This window comes from Aspergillus oryzae, chromosome 1 (genome assembly GCF_000184455.2).
Source record: "Aspergillus oryzae RIB40 DNA, chromosome 1".
In the NCBI taxonomy this organism is placed as follows: Eukaryota; Fungi; Ascomycota; class Eurotiomycetes; order Eurotiales; family Aspergillaceae; genus Aspergillus; species Aspergillus oryzae.
The window spans coordinates 6,463,142-6,490,902 of NC_036435.1; the positions used below are offsets into that span (position 1 = coordinate 6,463,142).

General features: G+C 46.7%; 9 protein-coding genes across 9 annotated transcripts; 4 read left to right on the forward strand and 5 right to left on the reverse strand.

Annotated features, from left to right (window-relative positions):
• Positions 1–1,089: 1,089 nt before the first annotated feature.
• On the reverse strand, positions 1,090–2,663 carry AO090308000002 (S-(hydroxymethyl)glutathione dehydrogenase/class III alcohol dehydrogenase; the record flags this gene model as incomplete). Its single annotated transcript, XM_023234315.1, has 5 exons — positions 1,090–1,307; positions 1,368–2,008; positions 2,065–2,200; positions 2,302–2,416; positions 2,643–2,663. The coding sequence occupies 5 exons, from the start codon at positions 2,661–2,663 to the stop codon at positions 1,090–1,092; spliced, it is 1,131 nt and encodes a 376-aa protein (XP_023089453.1).
• Positions 2,664–3,489: 826 nt separating this feature from the next.
• AO090308000003 (uncharacterized protein) lies at positions 3,490–4,743 on the forward strand (the record flags this gene model as incomplete). Its single annotated transcript, XM_001818503.1, has 1 exon — positions 3,490–4,743. One exon carries the CDS (start codon positions 3,490–3,492, stop codon positions 4,741–4,743), a length of 1,254 nt encoding a protein of 417 aa, XP_001818555.1.
• Positions 4,744–5,172: 429 nt separating this feature from the next.
• On the reverse strand, positions 5,173–6,998 carry AO090308000004 (sugar porter family MFS transporter; the record flags this gene model as incomplete). The annotated part of the gene is given in 6 exon segments (XM_023234316.1): positions 5,173–5,634; positions 5,642–5,859; positions 5,907–6,167; positions 6,238–6,327; positions 6,347–6,683; positions 6,744–6,998. Coding segments are annotated over 6 exon segments (1,623 nt in total).
• A 6,497-nt stretch (positions 6,999–13,495) lies between these two features.
• On the forward strand, positions 13,496–13,909 carry AO090308000007 (fungal specific transcription factor domain-containing protein; the record flags this gene model as incomplete). Its single annotated transcript, XM_001818505.3, has 1 exon — positions 13,496–13,909. The coding sequence occupies one exon, from the start codon at positions 13,496–13,498 to the stop codon at positions 13,907–13,909; it is 414 nt and encodes a 137-aa protein (XP_001818557.3).
• A 701-nt stretch (positions 13,910–14,610) lies between these two features.
• On the reverse strand, positions 14,611–15,178 carry AO090308000008 (uncharacterized protein; the record flags this gene model as incomplete). The annotated part of the gene is made up of 3 exons (XM_023234317.1): positions 14,611–14,613; positions 14,679–14,718; positions 14,760–15,178. 3 exons carry the CDS (start codon positions 15,176–15,178, stop codon positions 14,611–14,613), a joined length of 462 nt encoding a protein of 153 aa, XP_023089455.1.
• Positions 15,179–17,133: 1,955 nt separating this feature from the next.
• On the forward strand, positions 17,134–19,484 carry AO090308000009 (ADP-ribosylglycohydrolase family protein; the record flags this gene model as incomplete). The annotated part of the gene is made up of 3 exons (XM_023234318.1): positions 17,134–17,200; positions 17,847–19,016; positions 19,474–19,484. The coding sequence occupies 3 exons, from the start codon at positions 17,134–17,136 to the stop codon at positions 19,482–19,484; spliced, it is 1,248 nt and encodes a 415-aa protein (XP_023089456.1).
• Positions 19,485–20,028: 544 nt separating this feature from the next.
• AO090308000010 (uncharacterized protein) lies at positions 20,029–20,560 on the reverse strand (the record flags this gene model as incomplete). Its single annotated transcript, XM_023234319.1, has 2 exons — positions 20,029–20,404; positions 20,460–20,560. The coding sequence occupies 2 exons, from the start codon at positions 20,558–20,560 to the stop codon at positions 20,029–20,031; spliced, it is 477 nt and encodes a 158-aa protein (XP_023089457.1).
• A 913-nt stretch (positions 20,561–21,473) lies between these two features.
• Positions 21,474–22,068, reverse strand: AO090308000011 (uncharacterized protein; the record flags this gene model as incomplete). Its single annotated transcript, XM_023234320.1, has 3 exons — positions 21,474–21,491; positions 21,615–21,970; positions 22,035–22,068. The coding sequence occupies 3 exons, from the start codon at positions 22,066–22,068 to the stop codon at positions 21,474–21,476; spliced, it is 408 nt and encodes a 135-aa protein (XP_023089458.1).
• A 5,064-nt stretch (positions 22,069–27,132) lies between these two features.
• On the forward strand, positions 27,133–27,683 carry AO090308000016 (uncharacterized protein; the record flags this gene model as incomplete). Its single annotated transcript, XM_023234321.1, has 2 exons — positions 27,133–27,480; positions 27,549–27,683. The coding sequence occupies 2 exons, from the start codon at positions 27,133–27,135 to the stop codon at positions 27,681–27,683; spliced, it is 483 nt and encodes a 160-aa protein (XP_023089459.1).
• Between the last annotated feature and the right edge of the window lie 78 nt (positions 27,684–27,761).

Genomic DNA, 27,761 nt, shown 5'->3' on the forward strand with positions numbered 1-27,761 from the left:
ACCTCTACAACACTGGATGCTTGCTCTTTATATGATCTTGAATATGTCTTGATCCGACGCATATGTCCTCTCTGACAGATGAAGGACTATCGAAACTCGCGTCTCCGTCCCCTAACTTCAAGCACATTTGTCCCTGTTTGATCATCCTGAGGCGGTCGAAGAAGAACGGCATGTTAAAGATCACGTCTAAAGAATTGTGATTGGTAGGCTTTTGTTTTTTTCTTTTTTTTTCGGAGGCTATCAACACTGCTAGTGAGCCCGGGTAGGTCAAGATATCCCGTTTTCACGGTATCCGATTATTTCTTTTTCGTATTTAGCGAAAGAAGAACTGACGATTTATCTCATTTGCCGTCCAACGACGAAAGTTCGAATGTCTGACATGATTTTCAACCCTAGCATCTCCACCCGGTTCTTTCAGAGCTTGCCGACATTGTTCTAGGAGCCATTGCTAGAGAGTCGTAAAGCCCATAACCATACAGAGTGCGCTCATATGGTCACAGGAGAGGTGTGTTGAGGACTTCGGGCTTGCACCAGGGAATATCCACACTTGCTTTCGCCGACAGTGTTCAACGACAGCGACATCTTTTAGAGTATTGGGTTTGCAATTTGAATCTATCCATCAAAGTTACAAAACTGTCCTAACCTGGCTCGAGTTTCCTCGCAAAGAATGGGATCAGTCCAGTATTGGTGCTCCTCACCTTGAGCCACAGAATAAGTGGGCGTGCCATGTGGAAAAGCCAAGATGAATGATCAAGGGTGGAATCTGGAGACACAATCAGCAAATCTCGCAGAGCTGCTCTGGGTATCGGGGGTTTGGAGATACGAAGAGAACTGCGAAAATGGAAGAAGACTGAGAGAGGGGAGAGGGCATGTTATAAGCACCCGACCAGGGAGGTCGAAGAGGGACGCCTGGATGGGACTGCAAGGAGGAGCCATCTTCAGCGCCAAGCTCGCAGGTCCTCATGTTCACCATGTTACTAAATTGACAACACCGTACTCCCGTCATTGGGGAAAGTTATATTTCTTATATTTACTCCTGAAGCTAAATTTTGCACACTGTACGCATGGATATACCTTATCGCGCCAACTTTACACTTTCATATCCAACACACACCGAATACAGTCACCACTCTTCATATGCTGGAAAGCAGTATTGATGGTCCCCAGTGACTCCCGATGAGTGATGTAATCATCCACCTTGAGGTAGCCGGCGACGTAGTCATCGACAAGACCAGGGAGCTGAGATCGACCCTTGATACCACCGAATGCGCAACCCCTCCACACCCGGCCGGTCACTAGTTGGAATGCTAGATAACTAGTCAGCAATGTGATCATATATAGACAGTCAGCACATTGAGTAAACTTACGCCGAGTGGAGATTTCCTGGCCAGCCGCAGCAACACCGATAATAATACTCTCACCCCAGCCCTTATGGCAGGATTCAAGAGCAGCACGCATCACACCCACATTTCCAGTACAGTCGAAGGTATAATCACATCCTCCATCAGTGAGCTCGATCAGTTCCTCCTGAATAGTCTTCCCGTTCTTGACCTTGGTGGGGTTTATAAAATGCGTCGCGCCAAATTTGCGCGCCCACTGCTCCTTACCATCATTGACATCAACCACAATAATCTTACCCGCTTTGTTCTTCACCGCGCCCTCAATCACCGACAAACCAATACACCCAGCGCCAAACACGGCGATATTAGATCCCTGCTCTACATTGGCGGTGACGGTGGCAGCACCATATCCAGTAGTAATGCCACAGCCCAACAGACAGGCACGATCTGTCGGTGCTTTCGTTGTAACAGCCACGACCGAGATATCGGCCACAACGGTATACTGAGAGAAGGTCGACGTTCCCATGTAGTGCAGGATATCTTTGCCGCGTGCTCTGAAGCGAGACGTTCCGTCGGGCATCACTCCTTTACCCTGCGTGGTACGGATCTTTTGGCACAGGTTGGTCTTCCTAGACTTGCAGAACTTGCACTCGCCACATTCTGGGGTACTGGTTATTCATAAGCGAGGGTTCGTAACGTAAGTGAGATCAGAGAAATCACTAACTAGAGCGCGATCACTTGATCGCCGGGCTTGACGGTGGTTACGCCCTCACCAACGGACTCGACGATACCGGAGCCCTCGTGGCCCAGGATAACAGGGAAGGCTCCCTCGGGGTCTTTACCAGACAGAGTGTAGGCATCTGTATTGTGGCCACAGCCATGTTAGCCGATATGAGTCAAATAGGAATGTGAAGCAAGAATACAGATTTGGGTCATATGTATCCAACGTGGTAGGACGCACCCGTGTGACAAACACCCGTGTGGATAATCTTAATCCGAACTTCATGGGCCTTCGGAGGGGCAACTTCAACATCCTCAACAGAGAATGGTTCGCCGGCAGCCCAAGCGATAGCAGCCTGATATTATCAGCCACAATGATCAAGAAGATATGCTGCAAACGTCTTTACCTTGCAAGTTATGGTCTATCATATCAAGTTAGCACAATATTCGCGGAGCGCATATCATAATATAACATTGATTTTGGTTGACAAGGAGGTAAAGAGTGCTACTCATCGTGCAGCGCAGAAGGCTGAGAGCTTTAAGGGCGTTTTGGGAATGAAGACATGGGAGTAGAGAACTCACTTTACCAACGGTACTCGACATAATGAAAACTTTTTGCCTTTGGAATGATTGTTTTTTTTTTTTTTTTTTTCAAGGGCAATTGATTTGAAGGTGGGATTAAATGAGTGAAGCAGCTCTAGGTTCGAAATGGTCGAACTTATATAGAATTGGTCCCTGGCGTCCACATTTGTGACGCAAGTATCATGAGAAAAAAAATGACGTCGAGCAAGTGAAAGTGGAGCATTGGAGTCATCAATGATAGAGGGGTTTAAAGGATTTAATCGGGGTGGAGAATGTGGGGAGCGGCAGACAGAGACTCAGCTTGTCATTTTAAAGTTAAACATGGGGCTGGACCCGTTCTCATGGAGGCTAGAATTTCCATAACCCTAACAGTCCTGAGTCGGGGACCCAAATAGGCATGGGTAAGATGGTTGAGAGAGAATGAATCCACATCATCTTCCCCTGATATAGGGCACAACTTGAGGATCATCGATGCACGCTAGTGTGGGCGGAGGATTGCCGATTTGGGTTCGAGTATTGAGCCAATCAGAAGCACGCTCGGCCGCCCGCTGCCAAGCATTCATGACAGCTTTAAGTTAAACTTCACGATTCTAGGTTCCGGAGGTACATCCATACCAACACTCAACTCGCGCGTCCATCCCTTACCTGAACCTACCAGCTTGGGAGAGAACTCTAGGCCAGTACCATGTCTACGAAGGAGTCATGATGTCAGGAATATTCTGCATAGATCGACAAGGTATTTCTAATGCATACCCGGTGTGAACTATAAAGGTCGTTCAGGAGAAGGTGACTTTCATTCTGCAATCTCTTTCTGCACCACTCCCCAACATCAGACCACAAATCAACAATGTCTAGCAAGGAAAAGGTAGTTATCATTGGCGGTGGATGGGGTGGTTATCGACTTGGATACGGCATCGACCACCGAAAATACGATATCACCCTCATTGCGCCGGACAACACGTCTGCCGTGACTCCCCTCCTCGCCAGTGCGGCCTGTGGGCTGTTTGACCCCCGTCTGGCCCATGAGCCCATCCGGCGGAAGGACTTTCATGCCAAATACATCAAGGCCTTCGTGGTCGACATCGACTTCAGCCGGCAGGTGCTCGTCTGTCAACCCGCATTTGAAGAGCTGAAAGAGGATCGTTTCGAAGTATCTTATGACCGTGTGATCCTCACGCCAGGCTGTCGAAGCAACACCTTCGGTATCCCTGGGGTGGCGGAGAACGCCATCTTTGTCAAGACTGTGGCCAATGCAAATACTGTGCGGACTCGTTTGAATGACATCCTGGAGATGGCTTCATTGCCGGGGATATCGGAGGCGCGCCAGAGGCAGCTGCTCCATATCGTTATTGTTGGCGGCGGTCCGACTGGCATCGAGGTGGCCGCTGAATTAACCGATCTTTTCGAAGGCGATTTGGGAATCTTATTCCCACACCTCAAGGGCCTGACATCCGTTTCGGTGATCGATGTCGCACCCCAGATTCTGGCCCCATTTGACCAAAGGTTATCAGAATACGCTTGCAGCGCATTGAAAACCAACAAGGTCAAGGTCAAGCTGAACTGCCACATTGTCAACGTGACAAAGGACACCATTGAGACCAGGGAATCTGGGATCACTGGCTACGGGATGCTCATTTGGGCCACCGGAAACAGATCAATCCCGCTGGTCGACCAATTGCAACTCCGCAAGACCGAACATGGCCTTGTCCGAATCCTGACAGATGATCATCTTAACGTCTTCTCACCAGATGGCAACGTGATACCGAATGTGTTTGCAATGGGCGATGCGGCAGACATTGAGGGCGGAACACTACCGACAACGGCCGAAGTTGCAATCCAGAAAGCGGATTATCTCATTCGGCTTTTCAACTCTGGTCTCAAGGATACTCGACCATTTAAATATCAGCAGCGGTCACTGGTAACATACACGGGTGCCTGGGACGGTGTGGTGCAAGGGCAGCGCGAGTACACTGGCTACGGTGCATGGCTAAGTTGGAGATCTGGCAACTTCTTCTGGACGCGGTCATGGAGGCGAAGGGTCCTGATGTGCTATGCTTGGTTTATGGATTGGCTGGATGGGAGAGAGATTATTCGCAATTAGTTGTGGTGCCGAAAAGAATGCAGAGTTATATTGTGTAATACATATCGGTCACTTGTTTTGGTGGGATCTTTGGACTTTTGTCTATTTCACGTCGATTCGTAGAGCCTTATGCGTATTTTGTACTTTAATAAAATACTTCCTTGGTAGTTTGTTTATACTGTTGGTTGAGGCGTAACGAAAATAGTCAGTGTAGTACAAGATTCATGTTCGTTATGAAACTCGAAAAATGGTTTAAGATATCTACCGTGAAACCAACATGGGGAGACTATGAATGCTTCGTATCCTCGACCTGAGCTTTCCCATGAGAAGGCCTTTCGCTGGTGCGTCATGAATAGTCTCCTGACACTATATAGTCAGTGTTATGCAGCTTGGAATTGCTGACCACGGTATTAATCCTGACCTGTATGTCCAACTGCGCGGTCCGCCTGCCTAGTCTACGCGTTCGCAATGTTCTACACTGTCGTGTTTGGTTTCCTCCAGCACCATCTTTCTGTCTTCCGAAGTTTCGAATCCTAGCCTCGCCCTAATACTCGCAATCCGCTGTAGATCCGCTTCACCCTCATTGCCACCAAACAATGTATCCATTTCCTCAATGGGAACACCATTCGTCTCGGGAACACAGAAGTAAGTCCATACTCCGAGCGTGATAGAAAACACCAAGAAGAAGTAGAACGTGCCGAAAGTGATAGATTGGAGCATCCACGGTGTGATCAGCGCCACGATGAAATTTGAGAGATAGTTGGCGGCAATCGCCACTCCAACAGCTTTACCGCGCGTCGCCGGGGGGAACATTTCCGATGGCATCACCCAGTTCACACAGGCAATGCTGAACGCAAATGTTCCGATATAGACCCAGACAAAGACACAAGCGGCCCAGCCGGCAGCTGGGTGCTCGGACAACCGCATACAAGGTCGCCACGATCAGCTCGGCGATCGACATCCCGATAGATCCCAGGATCAGGGTCTTCCGCCGGCCCCACTGGTCCAAGTACATAACTGCTGGGATGGTGCAGATGAAGAATACAATACCCACGACTCCAGTCGCGAGCAGATTCACCGAGTTACCTCTTAAGCCGATGGCCTCGAAAAATTGTGGGGCATAATATATAACCGCGTCTGATAGTGTTAGTGGATAGGCCGCTGTATGGCTAAAAGAAACTTACTTATGCCCGTGAATTGTTGGAGAATCTGGAGTAGACATGCTATTGTTGTGCGCCTTCGTAGGTGAGGCACTGTGAAGAGCTCTTTATATTGATTCCATGCAATCTGGAACCGCGAGCTGTTGTCGCCATACTTTGCCAGCCTACTCTCCTCATCGAACACTCGCGCAGCCTTTACCTCGAGAAATTCAAGCGTGAGTCTGTAGTCAGTAGCAGTAAGCCGTCTTAGGCGGACTAAGACCTGCTTTGCTTCCTCTTCTCGGCCTACCAGAACGTCAGTTAGATGAGCCAGTATCTATTCGTCAATTCCGCATCCCTTTATTCATCAACCAACGGGGGCTGTAGGGAAGGAAGAAGGTACCGATCGCAAGGATAGCTGAAGGTAAGCATTGCAAGGCGAAAGAGGATTCTCCAAGCAGCCTGACTTTATCCCGCACAGGTACCACCGATGTACTGTGTTCCATAATTGATCCAAAAGCTGCTCATAATACCTAGCGTGATCGAGAGCTGTTGCAAGGCCACCAATGCGCCTCTGTTATTTGGGGTCGCAAGCTCGGAAAGATAGAGAGGCACAACCATCGCCAACATCCCAACTGCGCAGCCAAATACGAAGCGACCAACGAACAACATCGCCACGTTTTCTGCTGCACATTGGATGACGGAGCCGATCAGGAAGACGATGTTGGCACATAAGATCGACCATCGGCGTGACAGGCTATCGCTGATGGGACCATTCGCAAAAGCCCCACACATTGCACCTAAGGTCATGATTGAAACGAGCTATCCTTGTAGGGTTGCGTTCTCGGTCAGGGTTGGTAAATGCTCTGCCTGGGTCGGGACACAGGTGTTAACACAGGATTGGAGACGTTTTATATGATATGATATCAAATGCACAAGACAATGACTCACAAAGCTGTTCATGACAAGCACACCAGATATCACGCCTTGGTCATACCCAAACAGAAACCCGCCTATTGAGGCGAAGCATGCTAGCCCGAATATGCGAGGTTCTTTGATTATCCCTTTGTACCCCGTGGGACCGTATGCAATTGCCTGACCACCGGCGACAGTGGGACTGCCACGACCAGCCCCCATCGCTAGTTATGTATGCATCACTATGATGTGTGGCGAAAACGACGGCGTTGCTCCGTCCTTCCACTCGGAAAGGAACACAGTCCGTGATGAGGATAGGCAGGAGAACAAGGATAGAAAATGGGCCAGCTATAACAACAGTTAAACAGGAGGCATGGGAGGAATTGCCCTGGCTCTTATGATTTCTTTATTACATATATTATGGACCAGAAGATATTGCTGAAGGCTAGATCAATGACTAAATACCCCAGATTCCTCCCCGGCCTCTTACCCCGGACCACCTACCCCACATTATCTGAAGTTTTTATCGTCCACTGCGCACAACATACCAGAGTGGCAATATATTGCATTAGACTATCTAAGAAGCTACTGATTCCTATTACACCCCACCTTTCGTATTCTGGTTGTGTCGGTGGAATCACCGACGAAGCCCCACAGGCCCCGCTGCGGTACCTAGTCCCGAGCCTAATCGCATACGTTAAAGACATGCTACGTCGGTAAAAACGCCGAAAAATGGACAGATAGAGTTTTCTTGCTCTGGGCCTTCTCCGATTTCACTCCCCAACATGCCCTGCAGCTGGTCTTAACGGCCCTCGGCGCATGTGCCCCGCGGCGTCAACCACGTAGTCTCATCTCACAACAATGGCCCTGTGTGAACACAAGTGCTTCCGAGACCGGATCGCACGGCCAAGGCAATCGCGACGGGCGAAACACCGCTCCTGTGATAAGTGCAAACTCTGTAACCGTTGTTGGGGCAAACTGCTGTGCTTGCAGTGTCAACGCGGAGGAGACTCATGTCAAGACAACTAACCACATAGGAGGCTTGTGAAAGCGATGTGGAGACGTATTCTTTACTGAAAGTTTGACACAAGTACTTTCGCAACAGCGACATCGAGAGCGCCATTCAATCTAGTATCAAAGCTACTCATTATTGCTTTGTGCATGTGTGGGAGAAATTCGAATTTACTCGATGCGGTGGATCATGCTAGTCTGCTGTGGTGCAATGTGAGAATGAATAGAGCGGTAGAAATAGTAGTCAAAGAGGAAGAGCGTAGATATTAGCATTTATTATTAAGGTCAACACTGCTATTTCTCTCAATGACATGGCCAACATTCTCCAGATCATTAACTTCGCTCGACTTGCTGCTTGACATTTCCTTTGATAGAGCGCTGATATCCACTTCTGGTACCGCTACTACAACCCTATATACATGGACAAGATGCTATGGACAAGGCGTTTTGCAAAAGAAGCTCTCTGGATCTGCTTTCGGCCAAGTATGTGCATTCAATGCAATGCGCCGCCGGGGAATACTCTGATCCTCACTTTAACCGGGCCTATCCTGAGTCCAGCCATCGCCCCCCGCGTAGGTTAATCTTATTTATACGTTGGAGTACATGCTCAACCCGTACAACCCTTTCGCAATGCTCGAGAATATCCAGGTTAGCGCTACTTCTGCCAAGACAAAGTTTCTTCGATTAGGGGAGACGTTGAGATGATTTTATGTAAAACGGGTTCTCTATTGTATCCCACCTCCCAAAGCAATGTCACAATCATACAAACTTTGTTTCTATAACGGACAAATGACCAAGCACTCAGTGCTGCTCCATACTGCAAAAGTCGAAGTCTTTGACCCAGAGATTTCTTTGATCCACAAGCTGGAGAATACGCGCACGCTGATCAAAAGTCAGTTTCTTAGGCCTGTTTGAGCGGGAATGCGTAGTATTATTAGTACGCGCAGGTTGAAGGGGAATTGTGGATTTCATTGTGGAAAGCGAGAGCCGTGAGTACAGATTCTTGATCTTTTTCGCACCCCGGCCGATAGAATGGAGCCCACAAAGGAGTGCACGTAGCTGAGGATCTCGCTCCTTTGCGCAGGGAGCGATATTAGCGAGTTGTTTAGAGCTGAATAGCTTAAAAAGCACGACCGTCCACAATCTGAATCTAAGTAGTTAGATCAGGCAGTCAAGACGACTGGGTATATGGGGTCACATACGTAGCCTACTTCGGCAGGGTCCATGGATGAAGAAGCCTTGCTAGGAGCGGTGGGTCTAAGAAGCTTACTCCACACAAGTACGGGTCACGGGTCAAGCTGGCCTTTACTGCGTCTGGTATAGTGTGTACATGGGTCATGTGATCATCTGTTTAGCTGCATCAAACTCTGTCCTTTTATGGAATACTTGTACTCCAGACATTGAATACCGCATGTGCTTTTCAATCAGGGAAATGGCCAAATATACTTAGAACTGTTCTATATATAGCTTGTTTATAAACTTTTTTAATTAACTTAAACGACTCGCGTCTAATATCTCTAATAGTACTTTATTTCTTCTACTTTCAACTTCTTATATTTATCTACTTCGTTGTATTTAGTAAAGTTGTCTCTCTTTATTAATCAATATAAATAGAGTAACTTAGTTATCTCTAGTATAATATTATACATTAGTACTGCGCGGGTATTAATCTTCTTACTAAACTATTATAACTAGAACCACTTATTTATTATATAAGTGGCCATATTCCTATATAAAACAGTAATTATAAGAGTAAGACTAATAGCGTTGTTAGCTATCTGATATATTATATTATGTAGACCGTTGATATCCTATGTATTAATATCTTAGAAAACAAAACTAGCTTCCAGGCCCGTGAAGATTTACATCTTTTGGACACGGTGATTAGGTTTTTTAAAAAACATAATCCAAATTGTGAAACTGCCGTGCCTTGCTACGTCAGTTGGCTATACTACCAAGTTGCTCTTCGGGCTATTAACAATGCAGCTACTTCACAAAGCAGCGGTCTAGAAAACCCGGCTGGAGCCTTGGCTACAACCAATAATAATAATGGCTAACGTAATCCACGGGCGAGCGGCCATCCCGGGCAAGCAGCCACCACACCAGAATTCTACGCACCTCCTAGAAATAAAGCTATTTAAAATACCAAAAAATATATATTTCTATAAAAAATTTAAATAGTCTAATAATTAAAACACTAAATAATTTTATATTCTAGTATATTATAGCTAGAACACCTTAATAAAATATATATACGCTGGCTTTCTACTAGAGTGCCTATATCTACTAAAACAATAGTTATAGACTCTATAATAGAATTTCTGCCTTATATAAGTTTCTAAGCTTCTTAAACTAAAGCGCCTAATTTTATAGATAGCTATCTAGTAAAGCGCTTTTTCTTTTTAAATATTTTTTTATACGCGGCGCGTAGTTCTCTAGCTTTCTACTTTATAATAGTAGCTTTATTTAAAGCTTATTTATAATCTTTAAAAAGCTGCTTTATTATAATCTTAGTAGACAAATTAAAGCTCTTTATATAAGCTCTAAGCAGCTTCTTCAATATAGTTCCCTATTTTTATAGTTACTTTAGATTATAAAATGTTTTAAATATTAAATTAGTAGATCTACTACTAGATCTACTATCTAGAGATATTACTTCTAGCTAAATATTCAGCTAAAATAATACACGCTTAGAATTAAAAAAAATAAAACTAGTAGCTAAAAAACCGCTATAGATATTACTAATAATATATATCTAAGCTCTCGCCTAAGAAAAGACTTCAAGAAAATTAAGTTTATCAATATAGTTAAAGCCTAATCTTATTTTATTCTTAACTAGCTATCTATACACGCGTTTTAAAAGGCTAAAGCAATCTATATTAAATAACTAAAGTAGATAAGATAAATATATAGATATATAGAGTAGTATAATATTATTTTAACTATATATATTATTAAACTGAGATATTAAATAACTACCATAACTATTAAATATTAAAAGCTAATATTAACTAACTATATAGTCAGTAGTAAAAGATATAAATAACTACTACAGCCAACGTAAACCTATCTTATTAATAGTTCAGCTATTTACACTCGTTTCTATATATTAGTCTAATAGTAGACCTATCTCATACCAGCCCTTAATATAGACTTTATCTTTAAAAATAAAATAAAATAGAAGAGACCCCCTAGAGCTAATATACTTAATAAAAATAATCTATTCCCAGTTCTTTAGCTATAGAAAAAAAGATCTATTAATTAACTTAGCTTAAGTAACTACTTTAATAATAGATATCAAGTCTATTACAAAGCCAGTTTTATTAAAATTATAAATATCGTCCAGTTAAATACTATACTATATTATAATAATTTATACACGCTTAAACCATTTATATAAAAGCTTAGAATCCTTATATTTAGCGTACTAATAATTATAGTAACAAAAAAATTAAATTTTTAATTTCTTACAGTATTTAATAAAAGTATATACCCAGTTTTTATTAATAGTAGTAGAAATATTACTAAAACCACACTTTAAAAATAAAATATTAATTATTTCTTATATATAAGTAAATTAAGAAGATACTCTACGCTAATCTAGTAATAGAATCTAGTATACCAGTAAATTCTTCTTATTTTAAATTAATTTATAGCTATTAGCACGCGTTTCGGCTTAAAAAGTATAGCTATTTAGACATCTCTAAAAAATAGTATATAGAATATTATAGATACATACTACTTTAGCTATAGTATGAATTTCTTATTTTTTAATAACTAAAATTACTAGTAGAATTCTATCTTCTTATTTAATAGAATCTTTTAGCTTTCTAGCTACTTTTAGTAGTATAGTTAATAGTTAAAATATATAGATTCTTCAAGCGTGGTTAAAATTAATTAACATAGCCACTCACCCGGGATGGCCGCTCGCCCGTGGATTATGTTACTTAACCTTTCTATATCTTAATAATAATAACGTATTAGATATAGGTACAGTAACACTGGCATCAGGTTCGAATGGGTCCCTGAACCCTGTGTTGTACTCGTGAGGGATACAGCTTAGCTTCCTGCCTAAGCTTTGGCAGGATCCTTATCTAGCTATGTTGGACGACCATTTAGCCGAGCGTTCACCCAACGTTTAGGCGGGATGTACAACTGGCGTTTGATAAGTCCAAGGGAGTGATTAATCAATTAGGGAAACGTGAACATGGCGACATAACTAGAAGGACAAACCATAGATGCTATACCAGGCTCCAATAAAGGTCGAACAGTCGAATCCTTCGATCAGTTCGGCTCTGTAGTAATATTATATTAACACTATTATATTTCACTTTGACATAGATTCGCTTCCGATGAATATGATACTTCTTTTGACCGGCCAAATGCCATACTATGATACGCACGCAAACAGAACCTCACCTGGGAAACCAAAAGGTCACGGTCATTTAATTACATGGCGTAAAACCTGACCTGAGCTTCTTCATCACCTAATTTATGGATCGTCATCGTCTGCATTTCTAGTGAACTGATTTGCTGAAGTGCTAGTCTGTACTCGAGCCGAGACCTGCGGGACCTAAATACACGCAAACCCACCAGCAGCTGTACAACTGAAGCTCACACCGTCCTGGAATCTGCCATGGCCAAGTAGGAAGGCAATACCGTTGTCCGGTCCACTATATTTGGGAATAACCCCATATCGCTGATTTGACTAGTGGTACATGTGCGTGGTATATCAAGCAGGTATGACTCACGGAAATAAGAAGGATCGAATGGCGGCTATCCTGATTGATAAATACTTTTCCGTACTATTGAATCTTAGAGATAGAGTATGTCATGTATGAATGTGTGGCTGTGGAGATAAGACAAGTGACTGATAGCAACCCGGAAAACCCAATAGATCCACTCTAACCATCCCCTTTTCTCTCCCCTCGGGGGTTAAGACACTACTCCAGGCTGCGTCTCTCTAGGTCCTTACTAGGCTCGGGCACCCGAGAGGCCCGGGGAGATTCGGGGGGATAAGCAGAACACTGGCAGTGTCGGTTCTTACATACACGCTCGTCTCAGGGCCGGAGTAAGCTGCACGCCCTCCTTTCCCACGAGTATGACACCGTCGACACCTTGCGTCCATAATCAAGGTCTACAAGAAAACCCAAACAGCTAAACGAATTGGTAGAATGCAACAGGGACAATCTTTTTCGCCAAGAGAGTAACTCAGTATAGTTGAACCGAGCATGGCTACTGTTGTTCTTGTTACGGGTGCTAGTAAGGGCCAGTAATAGATCCCTATGGTACATAAGTTATACTCAAGCACTAATGTTGAATGAAGGTATTGGAAGGGAAGGGTGTCTCACTGCACTATCGATCCCTCATCTCGATAGGGCTTCTATTAAGCCGCGAGCTGGACCTCCACCGCATAGACCATTAGTCCAATGCGGTCTCTGCACACACTATCGAAGCCGAGATGGGTCGTCGGGTGTGGTGGTACTTGATAGTGACCGACTGGTATGTCTTTGGTAAACTCGTTCTCAAAGCAACTAGGGAATACTAATAGTTTGAGCCAGGCTGTTGGCCGTGAGGTATGGCGGTCCAGGCGAGGGCATGTACCAGGCCAACCCGCGTCAAATGATAGTGAAGAAGCCGCGCAACATCACGTAGACTTACTCGATGCCGGACTTCACCTAGACTCACCCATCTCCCAACCGACTGAGATGTCTTACTTCCTCCAACGGCTTCGTCTTGCAGAGATTCCGCGCGGCATCGTCGACCACACCCCTATGGCTGTGACGAGCGCAGGCGGGGCGAGTTACTACACTCATGTCACAGCCATAGATTTCGAGCTCGACCAGATGATCCACGACATCCCATCCTTCTTCCACCTCGATACCTACAAGTGCAGCTCCGACTCAACAACAAGTGGCATCTTTATTCAAGCCTACTTACCCAGCTCGGTGATCCACACCCAGCGCTGTAAATTGTACCTCACGTATTCACGTATCTTACATCCGGACCGAACAACAACCTGGCCTACACGTCCTCACGAGACATGTCTCAAATCCGCGCGACAACTCATCCGCGCTGAAGCACAGCTCGAGCGCGCCCAGCACCCCTTCGTGCAGATGTGATTGCGCTCATCCACCATTCTGTATGGCGTCTTCATGGCGAGAATTGTGCTCCTGGCCGATGCGTGCGTCAACGGAACTGGCTCATTGCAAGATGAAATCCGTTATGGGGAGGTCGCCGAGGCCCTACGCATACTGGAGGATGCAAGAAGTCACTCGCTAGCTGCAGCGAACCTGCTCCAGTCGCTAATGCAGGTCTTGGAGAAGCATCGCGCTTAGTAGCAGATCTCACGGGTATCCGCACCGCTGCAACTGGGGGGAGCCTCTACTACTCGTACTCCTGCCACCAGTACAACCCCGGTTATGAGTGTTGCGACCGCGCAGATGTACCAGAGGCCCGATACACTGTCACTCTCGGGGACTCCTAACCCCGTGGACGCGAACAGAAGCGGCCCGCTGGGTGCTGTTCCGGACCAAACGCCTGTCACGACAGGTCAGTCGTCATATGGCAATCAGCTGGCTCAGAGTCTCGAGGAGCTAGTAGATATTGATGGTTTCCAGTGGGATGATCTTTTTTCTGGTATGGATGGCTCTACATTTTTCTAATCCCAGATCGGCAGCTCTGTCATGCTATGAGATAACGGTGACTGTTCCAAACATAGAGTATAATTTGATTTGCCTATAATCTAAAGCATCTAAAATTATATCATTGATTGGTCTTCGCATTGCGCTGATAGGGTGCTCGGTTTCTTAGTAAATAGTTTCTACTGAAGCAAACTATATATTTAATTCCGACTGGCATTAATATATTCTGAGAGTAACCATCTCTCACACGCCATGCTTCCCATTTCTTTTTTCTTCTTTCCCTGTTTCTATTTTGCTTTTCGTTTTCTTTCATATTTCTGGAACCCACTCTTCCCAAGCACGTTTACAATCCGACTCCGTTCCGAAGCCAAGCGCCGCTGTGCGTCTGAAATAGCACCAGTAGTCAAATTCCAACGGATCCAAATTGAACTCGTCGTGGTCGTCGTCGCTATTCTCTCCAATATTCTCCTCGACCTTCTCCGCGACACTCCAAATACAATCAATCGCCCACGTGAGCCAAATCGGCGGAGGTGGGAACTTGCGGAAATATTCAATCCATTGGGCTTCGCCCATTCCTTCTTTAGCGCTCCAGGCAGAATACATCATTAAATAAGATTCGCCGGAGCCGATACGCCAGGAAATCTCAAATGGGTGTATGTCTGGGAACGTGACGTATGGGGGAGGAACCGCTCCATGTTCGGCGACTAGTTTGTTGATTTCTTCCTCGTACGGTGCGTCATCGCTCATTCTAATGTCTTGTTAGCTCTCGCGGAAGCGCATTGCGATGCGCTGAGCTGGTACATGAATCTGCAGAGTCTTGAGCAGCTCTTCATAGTTTAAGCCGAATCTTTCTGGCGCGGTAATCGCCTGGTACGACCTATGTCGACACGTACGTGGAAGTGCCAGGTGTGAATTAATTAAACGTCCCAAGCCTGGTTCTGGATCCTGGGAACCTAATGACTAATCGCATCAGCGCTTTCCTACTGGCTCACGCGAGACACACCGTGTAGGGTATAAGGCGTTGATGAGTGCCGCGGCTACTAGAAGATCAACGAGATCGACGGGAGAGTCAAAGCAGCATTCAAGTACAGCGAACCAATTATGCAAGCGAGCATTCTGGTGTCGGGTGCGATTATATACAGATAATTGACTAACTGCTATCTTGTTCGCTCACCCTGACTGTCTCGCACATTTCCATTGTAATACTGATGTGTTGCTGCCCGACTGTACATACAGGACTAGCAAATTACTACATGCTACTTCTTGATATATTGGCCAGTACCTGGCAATGATCTTTATATATTACATTTGCGTTCGTATCAGGCGAAATAGAAGAGACTATTCATGTGCCTAGGGGTACTTTATACGGGCGACTTTCCTGTGGTCCTAACTAATAGGTGCCGCGACTGGCTTTCTTCATTTAAAGCGCTTCTTTGCATGTGGCATATTAGTAAAGGAGTTCTCCAGCGCTGTCATCAGTTCTTTAGCTCGAAGAATGGCCAAGGAACGGATGAAGTGGATGAAATGGCGTGGGATTAGTTCTATTCTGGGTGGCATACAGCTTTGGCATCTCAGAACGAAATGACGCTCTAGGGGCGCCTGGCCTAGGTTTGAACTTGAATATGGCGATCTGTATTTCGACTCGGCATGGTACATCAAGATATAATGGCTTGATCCGCATATGGAGATGAGCGTTATAGCATGGGTGGACAAGCACTTGGCTTTCGGCATGTGTCGAGTTACGTCGACCGTTGACTCACTGATTCCACCTTCGATTTTTATCTCCAGTCTTTAGAGATTTGCTCAGAGTGCAACCCTGACTGTAGGTTTTCAGGCTGGCACCGCCGCCAGACGGCGCCTGCCTCTGGGTTCGGTCCCATAAAATAACATCCCAGAGGGCGAACGACGTGCTGCAACACGATGTCGGCGCCTTGATCATACAACACTCCTATATTGTCTTCCATCCACGCAAAGCTTGGATAATAGGGCAGAGAAGCGTACTGGGTAACGTAGTCCCGATCATGATTCTGCAGGTTACACATGATCTTAAAGCCAAAATGCTTCGATCCCATATATAGCAACACTTGTGCATACAGGTTTGCCATGCGTATGGGAGGGTTTTGGTTCGCAGCCGAGTTCACTTCTATACTGCCGCCCTGGTCATCACCATCCTTCCGGCATTTGATGGAGAGAATCTTGGTGCTGGCGATGGTGCTGTTCCCGCCGGTCGAGAGCATACAGTAGCCCAGCTTCCTGGCTGGCGGCTGGGACGTCAACATGTTTCGCCACGACGCGCATTCTCGGAGATAAGGGTTGTTCTCCCGGGCCTTTGCATTGGCGTTAGGATCTTGTCCGTCGTGGTCGATGAAGTCGTTGTTGGCCATGCTCAGCTGGTACACAGGCATGGACTTGAAATTACTCATGCCGTTGTAACTGATGTCCTCGAAAAGATAGTCGTAGCAACCTTCGTCGGGTGCTAGACCCTGGATAGGGAACGGGCAGCCAATGTCGTAAACGGGGGTAAAGAAAGGCGGGAAGTGTTTCTCCAGCAGTGGGTTGACGACGGTATTTGTGTCCGATGCGTCCCGGTCGTCTTCGGGCAGCAGAAAAAGCGCCCGCTGCAGGCGTGGAGACTTTGTAATCAGGCTGTTCCATGCCCTACAGACTCGTATTGCCGAGACGAGGAGGGTTTGCATGTCAAGATGGAGGAGAATCTGCTCAAGCAGCTCGGATGTGCTGATTCGATGTATTCCTCTTGTCTCTGCTTTGGTGCGTTCCTTTCTGTCAAGCCGCAGGCAACCCTCTCTTGACCCGTCCGATTCCACGGGGCACGGTGTGTTTGGCATGTCGTCGTAAGACAGTTTTTTATGAGGTCAGTTAGGCGACGTGAGTGGCATTCGCAGTTTCGCTGGGGACGAGCTGGACATTAAACTAATGAATTGCCTGCCAGGCAACCAACGAACTATCTATGCCCATTGCCAAGCATACTAAATATGGCGACCTACCACTTTATTCCTACATCTATAACTAACGCCATACAAGATTCAATCAATCGTAATTATCTCTTTCCAGCTGCGAACATAAAGAACGTGGTACCATGGAAAGCTTCACACAGATTGCCATAATGTGGCCAGCCATATCCCACGTGGACCTCGCCCACTGCGTGCACAGTGCATTCAGGAGGAATTCCCCTACCAGAAGCAGCTTTTTCGTATTATGGACCGTGAATCGGATTATGGTAACAGTGGCGTTTTGCCAACCTCGTATACGGCGAGTCTGCCTTGCGGCTTGGCGACGCTTATTCATTTGTTGGCTCCTCAACAGGCTCCCACTTAGGCTGCATTTAACAGTTCTATAGGTGCCCACCACGCGCAACAGGTTCATTCCCACATGGACAAAATACAATTATCACAAGATGCCTTTAATCGCCTGGCCAGGGCAGGCCTCCATGACAGCATAGTCGGCTGTCTCGTGGGGTCCGCCCTGGGCGACGCGGTCGGTCTCTACACCGAGTTCCTCTCCGGCGACATGTCGGCCGCCGCATATCCCGCGCGCAAGTTTGTGCTCTCCCCACAGTCGCAGGCGACTCCATTTCGCCGAGACTCGCACCGAGGACCACATCGACCCGGCGAGTGGACCGACGATACGGACCACGCCATGCTACTGCTGCTCTCCTTCCTGCACACGGACCTCAAAACTCTCGACCCAACGGACTTTGCAGCCAGACTGCATGTCTGGGTGCAGTTTGGCTTTCTGCCGCTCGATACCCTGCCGCTGGGGCTGGGACGCGCGGTGGGTGCCATCGTGCGGACAAAGACCTATCTCGACGACCCGGAGGCGGCAGCCCGGCGGCACTGGACTAACTGTAAGTACAACGTGGCGCCCAATGGCAGCCTCATGAGAACGCATCCGCTGGGGCTGGTATGTCTCGACAGGAACTTGGACGAGACGTTTGACCTGGGAGCCGCCTTTTCGGTCGTGACGCACGTCGACCCGCGCTGTGTGGCCTCGTGCGCCATTGGCACGGCGCTCGTGCGCGGACTGGTGCTGCGAGAGATTCACACAGAGGCAGACATCGATTCCATGATCGGCGCGGCCATTCACTGGTATGCGAAGTACCGGGTTCGGGCGTTGCAAGAGCACCCGGAACGGCGAGACGAGCCAGACTTGGACGTTTCGGAGCTGCGCCGACACGCCAAGGTAGAGAGCCTCGACGATTTAGAGCTAGACGACAGTGGTAAGATTGGCTACGTATACAAGACTCTGGGCGCAGGCGTGCACCTCCTCCGTCTCGCCATGCGTGATACTGCAACCGGCATGCTCACATCCCGGGCACTGGCGTTTGAGCCGCTCATCACAGACCTAATCATGCGAGGCGGCGACGCTGACACCAATGCCTGCTTTGCGGGCGCTCTGCTGGGCGCTTATTTGGGCTACGCTAATCTGCCGCTTAACTGGCGCAATGGGCTGCGACACGGCGAGTGGTTGCTGGGTAAGGCTGAGGGCCTGAGCCAGATGTTGGGCGTCGCAGATGGCGAGTATGTCGGGTCGGCAGACCGGGAGACGGCGCGGGACGGCGGGCGAGGTGGGATGCCTTCTGAGGCTGATAATGGAGAGGAAGGTAATGGTGCTGCAGGCATGGATGGCGGAGCAAGAGCAAGAGGCCAAGCGGAGAGCCAGCAAACTGGAGGACAAGGGTTGGTTCAAGTGGAGGAAGTAGCCATGAGCATACACACCATTGTGGACATGTAGTCACAGAGTTTCGTTTGTTTACAATGGAAGAAGTCAAATAATTGGCCGACGCCTACCAAGATTCCAATCGCGTGGAGGATTCAGCTTTCAAGTGACTGTACTCTTCATCCGTAGAGGAAGGTTCAGCAGGCTAATGGACTTCATAATTACCTCAAAAGCTATATTTAAATATATCTATGAGCAGAATACAAGTCCCCAATCTCGATCTAACTACACCCAGGGATGAATTCCTCTACGCTCCTCTGCGAACCCTCCCAAGATAGCCCCATATCCTTGACTAACTGTCCTAGCTTCGTGTTAAACCCACTGATCATGCCCTATTTCCTTGCAGAATGACCAAATCGTGGTGTCCCGCAGCCCTTGCACCAACCAGTCATTCAGTAACTGTGGAAACAACGGCAGGTGTTCTTCTAGCGAGTTATCATGAGCAAGAAGAACTACCACGTTACCTGCAGCATCCAATTCTTGGATTTTAGCCACTGTATCGATAGCTTCAGCATAATCAGGGAAGAACTGCCCACGGGCCAGGTGGTAGAAGGGCTCATTGGGGCTCTTCCAAGATGCCAACTGCATCAGCAGATCTCCTGGACATCCGCCGCAGCCCACTGGATCTCCCCTGGGTAGTGGCCGGGGAAGAGGAAGATACTGCGACGGCCGCAACACGCCAGGGTGATGGCAGGCGTCAGCGCCCATGAAGACAAACGAGGGCGGATAGGCTGTCGTGCGGGCGAGGGCACACATATGTCCCGCAGTATGGCCTGGAGCGTCTAGAAGGTAGAAGGAGCCATCACCAAAATAGTCAAAAGCGGCCAAGCGGCCGATCCGGAGGCCAGTGTTGTCAAAGTTTATTTCACGAATCTCGCGACCCACGGCGTCACTGTCCAGGACAGTGCCATCGGGACGGGACGGGTCGCCGGTGTGGTCGAAATGGTTGTGAGACCACACGATGGCCTCAATGTCAGAACTGCGATTGTCAACCCACTGGTGTCGCTGTCGAGCACTGATGCGACGTCCCTGTCGCATGAGGTAATCTCCGTGGTGGCTGTGAGGAGCCGCACGATCTGGGGCGCATAATTCTGCCAGTCGATTCGCACACCCAAGTCAAAAACAAGGTGGCGATCGCCATGCGAGAGGAGGAAGCAGTAGGAGGGCACGCGCGGTCCGTCACTAGGGATGGCTGGCTCGTAGAAGGCCCCGGGCTTCAGGTAAAGGTATGTATTACTATAGATCAAGGGAGTTAGGTGGATGTGTCGGGAGAAACATGGACCTGACTTACGTATCTATCACCCGGACGTCCACAGTCGAACAGGATGCCGGGATCTGATGGAAGGGTGGAGTTAACTGACGACAAGGCGGTGCAAAGTTCGACGAGTCCATTGTGGGACACGGGGTTATACTGCGGAACCGGTGGTGGTAGCACTTCTAAGGAAGAGCTTTGATAATGGCAATTCGTACTTATATTGAGAGGGGGGAAGGTTTATCAATAGTGTAGGGAGGGCCTTGACAGAATGTGTGGATATGGGCGATAGTACGCTATATATACACCTGTCGAAGCAACGCTTGCCACATCGAGGAAACAGAACCAGCTGAATACTTCGTGAACTAAGGCACTTTTGGTGGGCCTTGAAAACCAGCTTAGGTAGCAATTTCAGCTGATTTGAAAAGGATAGGGGGTAGGGCCCACACATATCATGCATACGCCGTGACCCTATTGTCAAACGAGAAAATACCAACAATAGCAGGAACATAGACAACCAGAGTCGAATGTTTAAGTCTAGTTTGATTAACGGAACATCCCAATTTTAGACTGTTGGCCCCTTGATGAAAAGTAGTCTACTGAGTAGCAGGGTTGAGCACTCCAATTGTCTTCTAATTTTCCAAAAGATGCCCCGATATGACCCCAGTCGGATTAGAGAGCATTCTTAACACCTGGCAGGGCAGGGTATCTCTCGAGGTGTGTTTGTGAAGGCCTGGATTTTACTTTGGGGAGTTTCTCTTCCATGCTTATCTGGAAGTAGGTAGTAACATCTATCGCCTACATGTACTTGTAAGCATCAGCTGGCCCTTAGGTAGCCTGTTCGCCTGCTCTACTTTGGATCCGCCTTGTCCCGGTCTGATCCCTCCTTCCGTCTCGTAATATTGCAATAAAACCCGCGCTGCTTGAAGAAAAAGCCGTTCTCCACCGAAAACCTCTCCGGATCAATGATCTTCATCTATAGTATCCTATTAGCAACCACCTAATTCAACACCGGGTCAATATCCTCAATAAAGCGAGAACTCACGTCGTATTTTAACACCAAGAAGGGAACTAATCTTTTCAGTTCAAGTATCCCAATATACTTGCCAAGACAGACACGCCGTCCGGCATCAAACTGCCCCAGTTAGCTACTCAGCCATGAGTCGAATTAGTTAGCAAAGGGTTGACACTTACCGTAGGAACGCTCTGCTCGAGCCTCTTGCGCCCTTCCCCCTCAAGCCATCTCTCTGGCCTCCACTCCTCGACATCGGGCCCGAATGTTTCCGCGTGTCGATTTACCACGTAGGGGTTCCCACCAACTAAAGTTCCTTCAGGCAGATAGTGATTCAGGACTGTGACGCCGCCAGCAGGGACAACACGCCCGAGGACAAGTGCGAAGGGGGGGTGCAGACGGACAGCTTCTTGAATACAAGCATCGAGATAAGGGAGGTCGCAGACTTCGTTCCATTTCGGGTAGGGGAGGGTGAGATTCGCTGTTATGAGTTCACTGGATAGAGCTTGGAGAGTGGCGGGGTGGGTAAGAAGATTGTCTATTGAATTTAGAAATGTTGGTGTGCGGCATTGAGAGGTGTGATTGCGATAACTTGGACTCACTTATTGTATACCAGCGGAGTGGCTTAAACTGCATAGTTAAGCTAATTTCGTGTTCTAGACTGCGCCTTGCCCTCTGCCTAGCCTTGCTTTACCGCGCGGGCAATGTCTACACATCCGTCTCCACAGAACCGCCACCCGCTATTGGTGTCCACAGCAGTCTGTAAGGCTTTTACCTTTTGATAATGTGCCGCTACCTCCTGCTCTGTAAACCTGGATCTATTCACCATGCATATACAAAAGAGTTGAATAAGGATTGGTATCCTGGTGGTAAGGGAGCTCATTAGTAACCGTAGCTGCAGGATTTGTGATCTAGGTTCAAAGAAAGGGTCAATAGCGTGGATAGCGTGACGGCTACTTACAGAACTGCTATAGAGCCACCAAGACAGACCAATGACATATCATACGTTTGGCTACGCGCACTGCGACACCGGTAGCGTCCACCGCTTTTGTTGTAGCATAGAGCGCCATGCCTTTCGTTTTTGAATCCAAGAGTCTTCAATAGTAATGTGATGCTGGTCGCCACGGCAGCCAGGGTTAGGGTAAGCAGGGCGACAAACTGAACCAGCCATACTGTAGGTGGGCGTGGGTTGGTGGGTGAATGGGAATGCCTCAGCGATGGGAACACTGTAAGTATATGTGCACCAGCCTTGGAAAGCGAATCGATTAAGTTAGCCTTCCGGTCATTCATTCACATGTGGACCACCAATTATGGTTGTAGATATGAATCGCATGGTGATAGACCCACACAGAGCTCGTTGACAATGGCGAAGGGCACGAGGCCGGGGACAGATTTGGAGACCAGAATGGCCGTTGTGCTACCAAGCAAGATGAAGGACAAAAGCCAGCGCAGCATCCCCCAGTAGCTAATCAAAGTGTAGTAGTCAGATATTGAGTATATATGACCAGATACACCTCCCGCTTCAGACTCTCCGGTACGGTTAACTCGATTGTCTCCGGAGCTGCATTTGCAGACATTCCCCGGTGTGTACTGTCCATGAGGGAATGGTGTTCTTCATTGCCTTCCTTGATGTTCATATTGAGTGACATTATAGGGGACAGGGAGGTTGGTTTGTTGGTGCTGTTCTGTCGGTACTCTGATCAAAGAGGCGCAGCAGGGCGTTGGGAGGCGGCACTAGTAGCTGTCACAAGTAATGCCTTCCGTACTCCGGAATCGATACCATCCAACTAATCATACTCCCATTAGGTGTAGAGCCTCTTCATCAGCTTTGAACTCCATCAGGTGGGGGATGCCATTTTACAATAACGGTGTGTTTGTTCGTCTGACGTTCTATTGTATCACCGCTAGAATGTGACAGGCGAGACGGATTGCGCTACCTCAAAGAGGATACGAGACAACCATCTATACAAACCCTCTCAAATGAAGATCAGCATCAGTGGTTCCGCCATCGGGGCTAGTGCCGTGGCAGAAGTTGGGTTTAACAAGGCAGTCTCCGCTTCCCCAAAAAACTTCATCGACAATAGCCATGGGTGTTCTTTCGCTCAACAAACCACAGCACTCACGGGTTTACTTGACGAAGAAAGAAATGAGTATCCCCATAGCCCCTGTGATTAAATGCAACACAGTCGACACTTTTCAATTTAACACCGATGGGGGCAATCCGAAACAAAGGGGTGATTCTGTTTACGAAGGTTAGAGCCCCTTCGTATTCGTATATGCGGAGACCGAACCAGCCCTAACCAGTCCGGATACAAGGGGGGTTGCCCTGTAATTCGCGCCTCATTCGACGTAGCCCAAGGGTACCCTGAAAGCTTTGCTTATTCCAAAGAATATCTTGTCTCCTTCGAGAAACTTGATCTTCACCAGGGCTAGCCATTCTTGGTGGCAATACGAGCTGTGGTCGTCGTAATTGGCTAGTACCAAGTGCTGGTGTCCGATCAGTGGGGCTGGAAAAGTAACGTTGAACACGTATCTTAACTCAATCGACCAGCCATCCACCACGAGATTTGCAGACGCGTACTGAGATCAGCGTCCAGCCAGACAGAACTTATGGCGATCATTCACTCCCATTGCTACGTTGGATGGGCCATAAATAGAGCCGATGAAGGGTTTGACAAAACAGTCTGCTCCACATTGTGCGGTGCACCTTCAATAGAATATAAATAAGATCCCTTCTATCGAACCCGAACTCCATTTGTTCTTTCGCCCTTCTTTTCCATCCACAGAATTGCGTCGGATTCAGACGGAAAGATGAAGTACTCTCTATTCCTCGCCATAGCAACATCGGTGGTTGCAGTGATGGCTCGTTGCGACGGCTCCTCACAGCCTGGGTGGGAGCAACATGGCTTCTGCGACAACGGCCAACCATGCCATGAGCGTTGCAGAGATGCGGGTTTCACATGTGGTGGCTGCGGTGGTGTATTTTGGAACCAGTGCTGGTGTTGCAACAACTCTTGTTAGTGACATCGCTGTCCGGCGAGGCACGTTGTTGCTGTCTTGGAATGAAACGTAAGTCTCTCTTTTGGAAATATTCGTCGTCTCCATCATGAGACTAATTACCTCGCCAACAGGATCAAGTGAGCAAAAATAGGCGAAGTGAACGTCAGAATCCATCTTCACAGCTCGGATCCGTCTGTGGTGTAGCTCTTCACAAGCCTAGCGGCCCCAGCAACCGCTATAAAGCACTGGAAAGAATAGTGACGAATTAAGAGCTTATAATTCTGTCCTCTCCTGTACTGAAGACTTCTGCTCTAGAAATGAGACCTACTTAATATGTACTGCTTACCAAACTCAACTGTCAAGGTCCTACGTTAATGTACTCATCTGAGACAAATGTATAGTTTGGTGCAAGCCTGTCCAAGAATGCCTTCATGATGAACGTAGCTGCTCTGGCACTAACGAATCTGAAGAACATTATAATCGCAATACCCCCAAAAGATAGTCACGGGACACGTTTTACTATACCTAAAAGAGGTGGAGACGGGTCTAAAGTGCCACAAGCCAAGCTGACTATTTGGTCTCCCATTTGTGGAATATTCCTTACCAAGCCACCATGCGTGTCGGACTTGGCTACGAATGTAGGGAATGATCATGCGAAGAATTTGCTTCGGTACTGGATCACCCGAAGTTTATACTAGTTTATTGACTTGCTAGTCGAACATCTGGGGGTGCTGCATCCTTTAGTCCGGCTGCCAAACTGGCCATACAACTGTCAGCTCAAAGGGCGTGATTCAGGGCTTTCTCTGTCCAACACAATTAGAGTTAAATATAGAATATATTATTAATTCCAGTATTTTAAATTTACATAGATCTATTAGATAGCTATATTCTATCAAAGTTAATATAATCTGCTTAGAGTATTTATTACTAAATTCTCGTGTGGCAAAAGCTTTTAGATATAGAGAAATAGTATTAAAATTAAACTAGAGCATAGTCCACGCAAGGTTCAGAATAAATAAAAGAGAAATCTCTATAGATTTGATACCACTAATATCAATAATCTAAACTCTATCGACTCCACGCTTATAGGCTTATAACAGCTTCTTATATATCTTAGGCTATAGAGATTTAAATAATAGTTCCCTTAAATAAGATAAGAGGCGACTAATCAGATTGTTATTGTTTTATCATTTTCAGCTCTTAGATCTACTAATATAGTCGAAATAATAGTAAAGCTAAGAGCATGATTAGAAGAATAAGATAATTATTAGAGAACCAGAGGGTAACCTTACACCAATGCCACCAGATCTCTGTCACTTCTTCTCTGTAGGCAGTCTCTGGACATTACCCCAATTATCATCGGGGAATATCAATGTCACATCGTCTGGCAGGTTTCTTGAATCGTATTATAACACCTTATGACGTCCAGTCTGCATAAGTTGCGCAAATGCGAATGAAAGACAGTACATTCAAGTATAAATAACATTTTGTCTTGGTGTTCAAATTGGCCAACGTCAAGGGAATACTAATTAGCTGAAATCGTCTTAGTTCTGTAAGCATGTGCAATCATGTGTTAGGCAATAGAATAATATAAAAAAATCATATATGGCGGGTCCACTGTTGTAGTATCAATTGATTGGCGTCTTGCATAGTCTTCTTACTTCCAGTTGATGAGTGGAACCATCAACCGTTAAATCTGACACTAGGCTTCTAGATAAGTATTGCTTCTACAACAGAATTGAGGGTCGTAACACTTAACGAGGAAGGTAGTCAAATTGATCTTCAGTGGATATGACCCCCTGACTGGTTGTTGTAAGGGAACCCCGGGTCAAATATCCTGACAGGGCATCTTCAAGCTTTGATGATCTTCATTCTAGTACCGATGATCTTCATTTCAGCTCCGATGGCCTTAATCGCTAAATTGATTGGAAGACTACGGAGACCGATAAACGCTAAGCAACCAAAGTACCGGTTGGGTAGAGTTTACTTGGGTTGTGATTTTAGCAATTAAAAAGAGTGACTAAATTACGCTTGAATAGAGGTGCCTACTCAAAAGATTCTGTTGACCTGAGAATACCTTACAAAATATTCGCCCATGATGTACGGACGAATGGGAAGATTTTTCGTTCCACAGATTCTTTGATGGATCTGCAATGTAATTAAATGTAGCCTCGTGTTTCCACTTTTGGATCAATATACGGAATAATTTTGAAGCTCAGGCTTCCGGGCACAACTAGTGCCATGACTATCAGACTCCACATAAACCCTTACCAACCTTTGATTAGTTCAGTTAGTTGATCGACATTCTAAAATGAAAGAGTAAATAATAAATCATACAAAAGCCCCCACAGCTATTAAACTTAAAAGGTATATAATTCAACACAAAAAGGGGTCAAGCCCGTACAAAACATCCAACAAACTCCTCATCGCAAGATATTCTCCGACATCTTCAGGGTTTATTCGACTTCAAGGCACCTTGGTAACGCATTGGTTAAAGCCTTATGCCCATAGCCCCTTCTGCCTACATTCAATGAGCTTATCCTTTATGAACTGAACAACCTGATCGCCAAAATGAAGTCCCCAGTCAGCTTTGTTGCGATTATGCTATTTTGTATCTCTGGAGCTCGAGCTTCATTCACCGATGCAGACAAGGTATGTTTGACATGCAAATCAGAACCAAACTGTGGATATATTCCTAACATGGATAGCAACGGGCTGTTTCCCTTCATAACAACCGTAAGTGCGAAATTACATTATGTTGAATTATATTCTCCATTAACTATGGATACTCAAGACCGATCTTCCGTGACGCCAAGCGCTAGTAACATGAAGCCCATCGAGTGGGATGAAGGTCTCGCCACAGCTGCCCAGCAATTAGCCGATAGCTGCAAATTCGAGCATAATCGTGCCGGGCAAAACTTATATGAGGGCAGTGATCCAGCGGATCTTGTGAAACAGGCAATAGATGCGTGGCATAATGAACATAAAGACTATAATTACGATAGCAATACATGCGGGCCCAATGCGATCTGTGGACATTACACTCAAGTAAGTGATATACACCATAAGATTCACTGTATGGCATTGGAAGTAGCTTATGAATCTTTTACAACTAGGTTGTTTGGGCGGATTCTTCCAAAGTCGGTATGGCTGTATCCTCGAGGAAGTGTGAAAGTGGCATGTATATTGTAGTTGCCAACTATGATCCTGTTGGCAACTATGCTGGGGAAAAGCCTTACAAGCAGCAGTGATGAACCTTCACAGTGTGGTGATGGATGGAATCAAGGCAAGGATGATCTATGTCATAATGCACGGTGAGAAATAGGGGC